Source organism: Lucilia sericata, unplaced genomic scaffold (assembly GCF_015586225.1).
Source record: "Lucilia sericata isolate MDLA Ls3-8-SP2 unplaced genomic scaffold, ASM1558622v1 Contig000072F_arrow, whole genome shotgun sequence".
Lineage (NCBI taxonomy): Eukaryota > Metazoa > Arthropoda > Insecta > Diptera > Calliphoridae > Lucilia > Lucilia sericata.
In genome coordinates this window covers 1-13,758 of record NW_023994106.1, presented here as the reverse complement: position 1 = coordinate 13,758, position 13,758 = coordinate 1, and the positions used below count along the sequence as shown (strand labels likewise).

General features: G+C 31.5%; 2 protein-coding genes across 2 annotated transcripts; both read right to left on the bottom strand.

The window, feature by feature from the left end:
* Positions 1–4,559: 4,559 nt before the first annotated feature.
* LOC119616443 (28S ribosomal protein S29, mitochondrial) lies at positions 4,560–5,932 on the bottom strand. The gene is made up of 2 exons (XM_037972779.1): positions 5,886–5,932; positions 4,560–5,810 (listed from the first exon to the last, which is right to left on the bottom strand). Exon 2 carries the CDS (start codon positions 5,801–5,803, stop codon positions 4,622–4,624), a length of 1,182 nt encoding a protein of 393 aa, XP_037828707.1. The 5' UTR covers positions 5,804–5,810; positions 5,886–5,932; the 3' UTR covers positions 4,560–4,621.
* A 3,597-nt stretch (positions 5,933–9,529) lies between these two features.
* On the bottom strand, positions 9,530–10,422 carry LOC119616447 (keratin-associated protein 6-2-like). Its single transcript, XM_037972793.1, has one exon. It carries the CDS (start codon positions 10,327–10,329, stop codon positions 9,682–9,684), a length of 648 nt encoding a protein of 215 aa, XP_037828721.1. The 5' UTR covers positions 10,330–10,422; the 3' UTR covers positions 9,530–9,681.
* Between the last annotated feature and the right edge of the window lie 3,336 nt (positions 10,423–13,758).

Below are 13,758 nucleotides of genomic sequence, written 5' to 3'. Positions count from 1 at the left end.
TCATCATCAGGGTAATATTTGGAAGAGGACCTTTAATAAGGGCTTAAGTATGGACCGTGCTCTTCCAAATTAAAAATATTAATTTGATTTGGTCCAATTTTTATAACCCTAAACTATTTTCTTGTAAGAGTGGTTATATGAAGGGTAGAGTCAGAGTTGGACCTATTCTCAACGGTTTAGACAATAATCATTTGTATCGAATTTCATCGCTGTACTCCTATCTTTAATTCAGTCATGAGATTTGAAGTAATTTTCTGAAGGAAACCGATAATGAAGTGTTTGGATCAGTTATCGACCGATCCTCATCAAATTCATTTGAAAAATTTCAGTTCCTATAAAACTACTATAATTTGGAAGAACTTTTGACCCATAGATAAGTGTTTAAGTCATTTTCTGGAGTGAATCTTATATAAGGGTCAATTATAGACCGATCTTCATACAATTTTTTACATAAATTATGCTTCGTAAAGAAGTTGTTTATTTGAATTTCATCGCATAAGTTGTAATTTTAAGTAACTAATGAGAGTTAAAGTAATTCTACTGAAGTGGTCATTTATCGATCCATCTTCATCAAAGTCGGTAGGAAGACTTCAGTTCCCATAAAACTTGTTTATGTTTAATTTCATATATATACTCTTATTTTAATGCCAGCAATGTAGAGCCCTGCATGAGTAACTCTATTTGCTACACACAATGAGTGACTCATTGCTTTGCACTCAACTCATTGTTTGTTTAGAATAGTATTTACAAAGTTTTGTTATACTCAAACGTTGTGAGTACTATCAAGTGAATGTGCAACTACATTCAAATCGAGCTAGTAAACAATTTGTTTATGTTAAAACAATACAAAATAGATTGTTTGAATCGAATGAATCGATTCAAACTTTTTCTTGAATAAATGGTGAAAATTTTGAATGCTGTTAAAACTAGTTCCTGTGGCCCGAATTCGCTGAAATTTGGTAGTCTTGAGTACAATTGATGACAAGATAATATTATGTTCGAATATTCGAAATTAAGTTCGAAAATTCGAAGTTATGTTCGAAAAATTTTTTATGCTTTTAAATTATTCTTTGAGTCCAAAAAACTAAAAAAAAAATTTTCGAAAATTCGAACTCATGTTCGAAAAAAATTTAAAGCTGATAAAACCAGTTTCCGTGGACCAAATTGGTTGAAATTTGGCAGTGTTAAGTACAGTTGATGACGCTACTATATTATCTTCGACTATTCGAAATTAAGTTTGAAAATTCGAAGTAATATTCAAAAAATCTGTTAATTTGTCGAACTTAAAAATTGTTTTGCTTTCACTCGATTCACTCACTGTATACTACTTGAATTGAATCACACAAACACTCTCATTACTTGTTTCGTTTGAATTGAGTATTGACTAACATTCCTTATTTTCAAATATACTATTCATTTCATTCATAAAACAATGAGTGAGTCAAACACAGTGTTTGAAAAAAATCAAATGTTTTATGTGTTGTTTCTAGATAACGTGTGAGTAGTTTGAGTTAAAATTTTACTTGTATTTTGTTTTTGTTACAATAACAAAATACAAGTAAAATTTGTGCTCAAACTACTCGCTCGTTATCTAGAAACAACACATTAATTTATTATTTAAGTCACTCATGCAGGGCTCTAGTACATAAATGCCTTGGCATAAATAAACTTCCAATTTTCAGAAGAACTAGTTACTATTTTTACATTATAATTATGATTTGCAAGTCCATTACACATATGTATAAACAAACTATTTATTTATATACATAGAACATACATACATATGTACTTATATACTAACCTACTTATATACTAAGCTCTTATTATTGCTTGCATTGCTTTGCTCTCATTGTTTTGCAATTTTTTAGTTGATGCGCAGATTTAGTACGGTTCGGTTGACAAGTGTTTGAGCTCCGTGAAAATAATAAATAATTGTGTTAAAAGTGAATAAAATGTTGTAATTTTTGCATAAAAATGTTAAGAAACATTTACTTAACATTTTTCATTAAGAAAATGTGCAATAAATAATAAAGAAATTATTGAAAAAAGTGTTTAAACGCTAATTTTAATAAATTGCAACGCCGATCGCTTATTTTCTTTTGTTGTGGCCGTTCGTTAGTTCGTGGGATTCGTCGTATTGTGTGTGGAAATAAAATGGATGTGTGTGTTAAATTGTTTTTGTTTAAGGTTTTGTTAAGAAGTAAAAGGCAAAGAAGCAAATGAAGGAAATAGCTGAAAGTTAACTAAAGATGGCACTAGTAGCCACAAATAAAAAGCTTTTAAATGAAAGTTTGTGTATATAAATAAAGTTTAAGAAATAGCGAAAGTTTAAAATTTTAAATAAAAGATGGCATTTGCCACACCATGGCCTTTTTATATATAAAAATACATAAATAAAATGATAAGTGTTGAAATGAAAAATTATAGAATATAAATTTAATTTGAAAAAAAGTTTTTTGAGTATAAATTAATTGGCTTAAATATATTATAGGTATAACTCTCCGATTATGAAAAAATTTTTACCACATATAAAGCTTTTAATTCTATGACTTGTGATATATGTCTTTTGGTCAACAAATGTATAGTTTTGGAGTTATAGACCATCAAAGTTAAATTTATATATATTCGATATCTTCTCTAATTATGAACCGATCCTGACAATATATATATCGTTAGAAAGAGCTTTGAAATACCTTTTCAAAGATATATAATATGACCGCATTTATTAACCCTTTGAGAACAAATTCCACAAAAAGTATTTTTTATATAGAGTTTTTTGATGAAAGTGCCGTTATTTCATAAATCCATCGATATAATGGTACCGATAAATATCGAGAAAATTGTAGAAAAGATTTCAAGCTTTCTTTTGATGTATAGATATGTGCTAATATCTTAATAAATGGGGATGATATTTAAGTTTAAAAATAGTAAAGAGAGACTGTGATAAAAAATTCTTAAATTATTTAAAAAAGTGAAAAATTATTTTAAAAAAATCGCGCGATTTTTTTTTAAATAATTTTTATTTTTTTGGGGGGGTTTACAAATACAACATTTCATTACCCAAAAAATTTAAAAAAATTGTTCAGGTATGGCGCTACATACCCATTTCCGAATATTAACCCAGAAAATCCCAATTTACTCAATACACATAAATCGGTACCTTCTTATTTATGAATTTTTGATATAACAGATCTTTTATTAACAAAGGTTAATATAAAAAGTACAGTTTGTATTAATCCTTCTCAATATGCTAATAAATTAGCTTCTATTATATATCGTTGGACAGGTATTTTGATGTAATTTTCAATACTTTACGTATATTTAGTTTAGTACTTTATATAGTTATAATACTTTATTCCTGCCAAAACAACAACAATTAACAAATATCAAATAAAAAACATTAATTTTAGGTACTTTACCTTATTCCAACTACAATATCGTCTATATTTATTAAGATATTAGTATATCCATACATCAAATGAAAGCTTGAAATCTCTTCTGCAATTTTTCCATAACTATACATTTGTTGACCAAAAGACATATATCATAAATCATAGAATTAAAAGGCCTATAAGTGGTAAAATTTTTGTCAAAATAGGAGTGTTATACCCAATGTATATTAGTTCCAATTAATTTGTGAAAATTTGTTTTTAAAATTTAATATAATTAAAGATGGCATTGCCACACACCATGGCCTTTTATATAAAAAAATTATTGTGTTAAATAAGTTTTATAAATTAAAAAAGTTTAAAAATTATTTAAATTAGAAATTAATCAGTTTTATTTGAAAATTATAAAAATAATATCTAAAATTCAATATAACGAAAATAAATAAGAAAAAATTGTTTAATAAAGGTGAGTCCAATTACCTATTTTTGGAACTTTCTTAGAACATTTTTTATAAAAAAAGAAAATTAAATGAAAATTCCGTATGAATTTTATGTAGAATTAATTAATTAAAATTCAATATCTGTTTGATTTTTAATTGAAAATTCCATTTTGTTTTATTTTCTGTGGAAATTCAATTTCCTATTAAAAATCGGATTTCTATTAAAATTTTTGGTTGAATATAGCATTTTCTACTGAAATTTTCTATTGAAATTTTCAAAAATTTTTTAAAATTATTTTTTTTATTACAAATACAATTTTTTATTAAAAATTAAATTTTCTGTTTAAAATTCAAATTTCTATTAAAAATCGAATTTCTATTGAAATTTTCTGTCGAAATTAAATTTTCTGTTGAAATTAAATTTTCTATCGAAAATTCAATTTTTTATTTCAAATTTAATTTTCTATCAGAAATTAAAACTTATTTTTTAAAATTCTAATTTTAATTAAAATTAGGTTTTCTATTAAAAATTAAATTTTTAATTGAAATTTTCTATTGAAAATTTCAAAATTCAGTTTTATAGTAAAATTTTAATTTTCTAATGTTGAAAATAATTTTTTTTTTTAAATGGATTTTAAATTTAAATTGTGGACTTGATGGTGTAACTGAAACTTTATTGAGCATAAAAATTCATGCTTTTTACAACGTCAAACCTTAAAAATTCTCAAAGCCAATTACTTTTATCATTATTAACAATTTAAATAACTATTGCATACATATCTCTTCCCGATCTTACAATGATCTCGTTAACAACATCAATTCGTAGGGATTTTTATTACTTAAAAATTTCAGTTGATCCTCAAATCCTTCGGGGGTCTTCTGAATCCAATGACGATCCAAATAATATTGTATGCAACTATGGAATTCCTTATCGGTATAACCTTCAATGTGTACGGGAACGAAGGGGTCTAAATGTTCGAAGCCTTTACGGCCCAACAGATAGCGAGGCAAATAGGAATCCATATAACCTTCAGTCATGGCTATTTTATCTACCGATAAAACACAAACACCATTTGTCCAATTGTAATTGGTGATATCGAGGAAGGGTTGTGTTAGAGTAATTTGTTCGGGTTTCATTCTTTGTTTATTATCGCCAAAAATTCGTGTTTCAGGATGAAAGAAGGCATTATAACCATCAATGGCTACCATTACTTTGCATTTGTTATTGCTGGCATGTTGCTTAATTTCGCCTAAAAGGGCTGCTATGGTTTCCGATGCAAACTTAATGCGAGTAATGCCATGTTCTATTAATTCCGATAGAGAACTGCCCGCAGGGGTAGATTCACGTTTAGACCATACATATTCCTGGGAAGTTTTCAAATCCAAAGACTGCAATAAGGCTGAATTTTGATTTTTGAAATGCAACAACCAAGCGGCTGCATCAAAAGGCAAATCTATAAAACCCTCCTGAGCGGCATTGGCAGTTTCTTTAGGTCTCTTCATCCAATTAGGAGCCCAGGGTACATGTACCAAGAGGAAACCATTTTGGTGGCCATAGTGTATAACATGAGCCATGGTCAAAGACTTGCCCACACCATTCTCACCATAAAGCACATAGCGGACCACAGGTTTTGTGAAATCCGTATTTTCAATATAATTAATAACTTCCATGGCAGGCTGTCTAACCATCAAACACGCCTCGGTAAAAGTTTTCACTTGTGCCTCAAACTTTTTGGGAAAACCACCACCGCCAAACAGTTGTTTCTTTACCTCCGCTGGTATCGTGTAGAATTTGGCTTCATGGATATTTGAATGCTTTGCGGTATTTGCTTCATTGGTGCGGTAATCAGTTGGCACTAATGCGGCTCTAAGGGAATTTTGTATTTCATTTACATCGACCGCTGCTGCTGCCGTTCCAGTATGACGGTGTGTAGCCAACTGTGGCAATTTTCGTAAAGATTGACGAACGAACATTTTTACGCTAGAAATTAGTTAATAATTTATTTGTTTTAATTGAATTTTTTTATAAAAATGTAAAATTTTTAAGATTTCTCACTATTTTGTTCTTGCTCGTGCAGTGTTGGAAAGAAGAAGAATATTGACAATCAGCTGTGTGCTGTGTTGAGAAATTATATGTGTGTGTTTACAGCTGTGAGGAGTGTTAAGCTACTCAACGTTAGATGGCAGTGATGTTAATTCCTAATGCGTTGCATATTTTTAGGAGTGAAGTAATAAAACAAAAAATGTTTAAAAGCTAAACGTATACATAATTTTAAATTACTCATACGATTTTATTAATCGATTTTTGTCAGTTTTCGCTATCTGATTGAAATGTGTTACATTTTCTGATCTAGTTATTTACTGTTTGATATTTGAAAAATGTCTTATCTTGATTTATAACAGATAAATAACTTCAACACTATATTGGGTGTACCCACCATAACGTGTAAACGAAAAATAAATTTCTGAGTTGATTATCTCAGAAAGTGATTCTTCCAGTTCTAGTTCAGTTCTAGATCAGTTCTAGATCAGTTCTAGTTCAGTTCTAGTTCAGTTCTAGTTCAGTTCTAGTTCAGTTCTAGTTCAGTTCTAGTTCAGTTCTAGTTCTAGTTCAGTTCTAGTTCGTTCTAGTTCAGTTCTAGTTCAGTTCTAGTTCAGTTCTAGTTCAGTTCTAGTTCAGTTCTAGTTCAGTTCTAGTTCAGTTCTAGTTCAGTTCTAGTTCAGTTCTAGTTCAGTTCTAGTTCAGTTCTAGTTCAGTTCTAGTTCAGTTCTAGTTCAGTTCTAGTTCAGTTCTAGTTCAGTTCTAGTTCAGTTCTAGTTCAGTTCTAGTTCAGTTCTAGTTCAGTTCTAGTTCAGTTCTAGTTCAGTTCTAGTTCAGTTCTAGTTCAGTTCTAGTTCAGTTCTAGTTCAGTTCTAGTTCAGTTCTAGTTCAGTTCTAGTTCAGTTCTAGTTCAGTTCTAGTTCAGTTCTAGTTCAGTTCTAGTTCAGTTCTAGTTCAGTTCTAGTTCAGTTCTAGTTCAGTTCTAGTTCAGTTCTAGTTCAGTTCTAGTTCAGTTCTAGTTCAGTTCTAGTTTAGTTCTAGTTCAGTTCTAGTTCAGTTCTAGTTCAGTTCTAGTTCAGTTCTAGTTCAGTTCTAGTTCAGTTCGAGTTCAGTTCTAGTTCAGTTCTAGTTCAGTTCTAGTTCAGTTCTAGTTCAGTTCTAGTTCAGTTCTAGTTCAGTTCTAGTTCAGTTCTAGTTCAGTTCTAGTTCAGTTCTAGTTCAGTTCTAGTTCAGTTCTAGTTCAGTTCTAGTTCAGTTCTAGTTCAGTTCTAGTTCAGTTCTAGTTTAGTTCTAGTTCAGTTCTAGTTCAGTTCTAGTTCAGTTCTAGTTCAGTTCTAGTTCAGTTCTAGTTCAGTTCTAGTTCAGTTCTAGTTCAGTTCTAGTTCAGTTCTAGTTCAGTTCTAGTTCAGTTCTAGTTCAGTTCTAGTTCAGTTCTAGTTCAGTTCTAGTTCAGTTCTAGTTCAGTTCTAGTTCAGTTCTAGTTCAGTTCTAGTCAGTTCTAGTTCAGTTCTAGTTTCAGTTCTAGTTCAGTTCTAGTTCTAGTTCAGTCTAGTCAGTTCTAGTTCAGTTCTAGTTCAGTTCTAGTTCAGTTCTAGTTCAGTTCTAGTTCAGTTCTAGTTCAGTTCTAGTTCAGTTCTAGTTCAGTTCTAGTTCAGTTCTAGTTCAGTTCTAGTTCAGTTCTAGTTCAGTTCTAGTTCAGTTCTAGTTCAGTTCTAGTTCAGTTCTAGTTCAGTTTCTAGTTCAGTTCTAGTTCAGTTCTAGTTCAGTTCTAGTTCAGTTCTAGTTCAGTTCTAGTTCAGTTCTAGTTCAGTTCTAGTTCAGTTCTAGTTCAGTTCTAGTTCAGTTCTAGTTCAGTTCTAGTTCAGTTCTAGTTCAGTTCTAGTTCAGTTCTAGTTCTAGTTCAGTTCTAGTTCAGTTCTAGTTCAGTTCTAGTTCAGTTCTAGTTCAGTTCTAGTTCAGTTCTAGTTCAGTTCTAGTTCAGTTCTAGTTCAGTTCTAGTTCAGTTCTAGTTCAGTTCTAGTTCAGTTCTAGTTCAGTTCTAGTTCAGTTCTAGTTCAGTTCTAGTTCAGTTCTAGTTCAGTTCTAGTTCAGTTCTAGTTCAGTTCTAGTTTAGTTCTAGTTCAGTTCTAGTTCAGTTCTAGTTCAGTTCTAGTTCAGTTCTAGTTCAGTTCTAGTTCAGTTCGAGTTCAGTTCTAGTTCAGTTCTAGTTCAGTTCTAGTTCAGTTCTAGTTCAGTTCTAGTTCAGTTCTAGTTCAGTTCTAGTTCAGTTCTAGTTCAGTTCTAGTTCAGTTCTAGTTCAGTTCTAGTTCAGTTCTAGTTCAGTTCTAGTTCAGTTCTAGTTCAGTTCTAGTTCAGTTCTAGTTCAGTTCTAGTTCAGTTCTAGTTCAGTTCTAGTTCAGTTCTAGTTCAGTTCTAGTTCAGTTCTAGTTCAGTTCTAGTTCAGTTCTAGTTCAGTTCTAGTTCTAGTTCAGTTTAGTTCTAGTTCAGTTCTAGTTCAGTTCTAGTTCAGTTCTAGTTCAGTTCTAGTTCAGTTCTAGTTCAGTTCTAGTTCAGTTCTAGTTCAGTTCTAGTTCAGTTCTAGTTCAGTTCTAGTTCAGTTCTAGTTCAGTTCTAGTTCAGTTCTAGTTCAGTTCTAGTTCAGTTCTAGTTCAGTTCTAGTTCAGTTCTAGTTCAGTTCTAGTTCAGTTCTAGTTCAGTTCTAGTTCAGTTCTAGTTCAGTTCTAGTTCAGTTCTAGTTCAGTTCTAGTTCAGTTCTAGTTCAGTTCTAGTTCAGTTCTAGTTCAGTTCTAGTTCAGTTCTAGTTCAGTTCTAGTTCAGTTCTAGTTCAGTTCTAGTTCAGTTCTAGTTCAGTTCTAGTTCAGTTCTAGTTCAGTTCTAGTTCAGTTCTAGTTCAGTTCTAGTTCAGTTCTAGTTCAGTTCTAGTTCAGTTCTAGTTCAGTTCTAGTTCAGTTCTAGTTCAGTTCTAGTTCAGTTCTAGTTCAGTTCTAGTTCAGTTCTAGTTCAGTTCTAGTTCAGTTCTAGTTCAGTTCTAGTTCAGTTCTAGTTCAGTTCTAGTTCAGTTCTAGTTCAGTTCTAGTTCAGTTCTAGTTTCAGTTCTAGTTCAGTTTCTAGTTCAGTTCTAGTTCAGTTCTAGTTCAGTTCTAGTTCTTCTAGTTCAGTTCTAGTTCAGTTCTAGTTCAGTTCTAGTTCAGTTCTAGTTCAGTTGTTTCGTTCTTCTCAGTTCATTCTAGTTCAGTTCTAGTTCAGTTCTAGTTCAGTTCTAGTTCAGTTCTAGTTTCGGTTCTAGTTCAGTTCTAGTTCAGATCTAGTTCAGTTCTAGTTCTAGTTCAGTTTTTTCAAACCTCTTTAATGGTTTGAATGAAATACAACATCATTATACAATTAATAATCGCTGGCGTACTAATTTGATCGTTAGATATTACTAAAGCATAAATATCCTAGAATTATACAATTTATGTAATTTTTGCTATGAAATGTCATGGAAAGAGGTGAAACTGGAGCTGAACAAGTACAAGAAACCTAAATTCTGTCTTATTGCAATGTTTAGTTTGCATGGACCGAAGGTTATCACTTGCAATCGAATTTTAAAACATTTTTTAACAAAAATTTTCTCTCGGCCCTATGTTTCGGTTTAGCTATAAATGTAAAAAAACAAACACTTTATTTTATTAAGAAAACATTAAAAAATTTCAACACTTTATTCGTAAATTACTGACTGGAGAAAAAATAAAACACAACAAAGAAAGAGTATTTAAAATGAATAACAAAAAAATGTGATTCATGCAACTCACGAATCGTTTTCGTATCAGATTTAACACCAATCGGAAAGACCGACAGGTTGACCAAAGCCCAAACCGAAACCACCGCCATAACCGTAACCAGCACCGGCACCATATGAAACTGGAATACTGGCACCATAACCACCACCATAACCAGCACCATAGCCAGCACCATAACCACCACCATAACCAGCGCCATAGCCAATACCGTATGAAGAACCATAACTACCGCCATAGGAACCTGTATAAGCAGGTGTAATCAAAGGAGCAGTGGAAGTAACAACTGGAGTAGAAACAGCGGTTACTACTGGGGTAACTACTGCCGAAGTGGATACAGCAGGTTGGTAGGCAGCGTAATTAGCACCATAACCGCTAGCATAACCACCACCATAGCCGCCAGCATAACCGCCAGAGTAGCCACCACTGCCGGGTACTACAGTCACCTTAATTACTTTGACATTGCTACCACCATAACCCGAGCCATAACCACCACCATATCCATAACCACCGCCATAACCTCCACCATATCCATAACCACCACCATACCCTGTATTCAAACTTCTGCCATAACCAGCTGCACCACTAGTTGTGCCTCCAATTAAAAATCCCAATTTATCGAAGGTAGCCTGAGCTGGTGCCAATGCAGCTACTAAAGCAAAAACACAAACGAACAATTTCATTTTAAAGTTGTTGGTTTTTTCTTTTGTGGTTTAAAGTTGATAAAATTTGTATTTCGTTTCCAAGTATGTTTTCCTAATGGAATACTTGAGTTAACTAATGTCAATGTTGGGTCACATTGTGGATTATATACTAAACATTTAGTTTCTGACAACAATGCTTACATTGTTTTACTATTCGGTTTCTATTTTTTCAGTGTCTCCGAAAACTTAATTTTAGTGCTTTTTCCAATAAGTCTGGGTAATTGTTTATTGAGTTGTGGTTAAATATTTTACAAAAAAAAGCTAAAAAAACAAAAACCTAAAATACAATTTAACACTTATTCGTTGAGTTAATATTAGTGCCGTTTTGTTTAAAGTAGAGAGATACTAAAAATAAGGTGAACAAACGTTCTAAGAATCAATATTAAATTAATAATCTATTCTAAATAAGTGTGTGTTTACTATTAGGGTGATGCGGTTGTAAGAAAGGAATGGAAAAGCGAAGGGTTTCTTAAGTGTTTGTTCAGTTTTTAGTTCAGTTCTAGTTCAGTTTAGTTCAGTTCTAGTTCAGTTCTAGTTCAGTTCTAGTTCAGTTCTAGTTCAGTTTTAGTTCAGTTCTAGTTTAGTTCTAGTTCAGTTCTAGTTTCAGTTCTAGTTCAGTTCTAGTTCAGTTCTAGTTCTGTTCTAGTTCAGTTCTAGTTCAGTTCTAGTTCAGTTCTAGTTCAGTTCTAGTTCAGTTCTGGTTCAGTTCTAGTTCAGTTCTAGTTCAGTTCTAGTTCAGTTCTAGTTCAGTTCTAATTCAGTTCTAGTTCAGTTCTAGTTCAGTTCTAGTTCAGTTCTAGTTCAGTTCTAGTTCAGTTCTAGTTCAGTTCTAGTTCAGTTTTAGTTCAGTTCTAGTTCAGTTCTAGTTCAGTTCTAGTTCAGTTCTAGTTCAGTTCTAGTTCAGTTCAGTTTCTAGTTCAGTTCTAGTTCAGTTCTAGTTCAGTTCTAGTTCAGTTCTAGTTCAGTTCTAGTTCAGTTCTAGTTCAGTTCTAGTTCAGTTCTAGTTCAGTTCTAGTTCAGTTCTAGTTCAGTTCTAGTTCAGTTCTAGTTCAGTTCTAGTTCAGTTCTAGTTCAGTTCTAGTTCAGTTCCTAGTTCAGTTCTAGTTCAGTTCTAGTTCAGTTCTAGTTCAGTTCTAGTTCAGTTCTAGTTCAGTTCTAGTTCAGTTCTAGTTCAGTTCTAGTTCAGTTCTAGTTCAGTTCTAGTTCAGTTCTAGTTCAGTTCTAGTCAGTTCTAGTTCAGTTCTAGTTCAGTTCTAGTTCAGTTCTAGTTCAGTTTCTAGTTCAGTTCTAGTTCAGTTCTAGTTCAGTTCTAGTTCAGTTCTAGTTCAGTTCTAGTTCAGTTCTAGTTCAGTTCTAGTTCTAGTTCAGTTCTAGTTCAGTTCTAGTTCAGTTCTAGTTCAGTTCTAGTTCAGTTCTAGTTCAGTTCTAGTTCAGTTCTAGTTCAGTTCTAGTTCAGTTCTAGTTCAGTTTCTAGTTCAGTTCTAGTTCAGTTCTAGTTCAGTTCTAGTTCAGTTCTAGTTCTAGTTCAGTTCTAGTTCTAGTTCAGTTCTAGTTCAGTTCTAGTTCAGTTCTATTTCAGTTCTAGTTCTAGTTCAGTTCTAGTTCAGTTCTAGTTCAGTTCTAGTTCAGTTCTAGTTCAGTTCTAGTTCAGTTCTAGTTCAGTTCTAGTTCAGTTCTAGTTCAGTTCTAGTTCAGTTCTAGTTCAGTTCTAGTTCAGTTCTAGTTCAGTTCTAGTTCAGTTCTAGTTCAGTTCTAGTTCAGTTCCAGTTCAGTTCTAGTTCAGTTCTAGTTCAGTTCTAGTTCAGTTCTAGTTCAGTTCTAGTTCAGTTCTAGTGCAGTTCTTGTTCAGTTTTTGTTCAGTTCTAGTTTTACTGTTTGGTTTCTATGACTAGTTCTAGTTCCGTTCTAGTTCAGTTCAAGTTTTACTGTTCTAGTTCAGTTCAGTTTGATGGTGAAATTTTACGTTTGGAGGAAGGCATTTCTTCCTTTGGAAAATTAAACAAATAAGTATGGCGGGCTTTATAACAGCATGTTTCCTAAAAAAATTAAGGGATTTTTTAGAATAATGTAGAGGTCAATGACCAGAGTTAAAAAAAAAATCACATTTTAAAAGCGGTAAACATCCGCTTTAATTTCATTTATACTAATTTGATTATTTTCAAAATATTTTACCAACTTGCTCATAATTGATTAAAGATCTCTATAGACATTCTTCCATTCTAAATGCAATTTATAAGTAAAATCTAATTATATTTTCATAAATATAGATTCTTATTGGGGGTTTCATATGAATAATTCTCTTAGAACAACAATTACGTGCGTGTTTATTTGGGTTTTTTCATCAGGTACAAGGGTATTAATAAATTTGGTAATGAAATGTTGTATGTGTTAGTTTATATTTATTTTTAAATCATTAATAAAGCATTATTAATGTGTATATGTTCTTTAATTTAACACTTGAATTATAGGAATTTCAATGTTAATTTATTTTTTTTTTTTGTTCATAACAAAAAAATCAAGGTTTTTATTTTTAGCACTGTAGTTTGAGGGGCACACGTGGATGATACATTTTCTGTTTTTGTTGAAATTTTCGATGAAAATAATCAATCTATTCAATAGTACAACAGCTTTTCTAAAGTATGATCGTGCCCAAATCGGTAAAGATTGTAGAAATCCTTTTTAAAACATACACTTATGTCTTAAGAGATCCGGATACCTGAGATATTCGCATTTTATAAATTTACTTAAGTAATTATAATCTCACATACGTATGTTTGATATCTCATATAAATACAAAAATGTCGATTTACACCTTATTAACTTATTTAACCAGATAATAAGCTAGAAAATCGAAATATAACATAAATATGTTCAATTGATTTAACAATGCAATTTTGCGTGAAATGCCTAATAATGTTGACCTTGAATTATGTACAAAAAAAATGAAAAAACATTAATATTTTAGATACTTTTTAAGTCAACCTTAAAGACATTGTATTTTATAGATCCACTATTTTAAATACAAACACAAGTTTGTCTATCTTAATGCAATAAACATTTGGCATGGCTAGCTGAAGATAAAACTAACAATTTTTCTTCTCCATAAAGTTGACAAGATCAATTAGTTACTGTATGAGATGAGTGGCAAGAAAATTAACACCTTATTTGGTGGTCGTTGAAGTTTTTTAGTTTTCATTGGGCGAATAAAATTAAACACATTGTTTGGGACGATTTAAAGATTCAACGTAAATCTATGTATTTTGGTATTTCGTGGATGAGTTTAGAGAGCTTTAACAAGATTTTATGATGCTTGCATGATTGCGAACGTAATTGGGTGCAAATATATTTATTCAATATTAAATAATATTTTTGCTTTTTATTTCTATGAATGGAATGTCGTATTTAGGT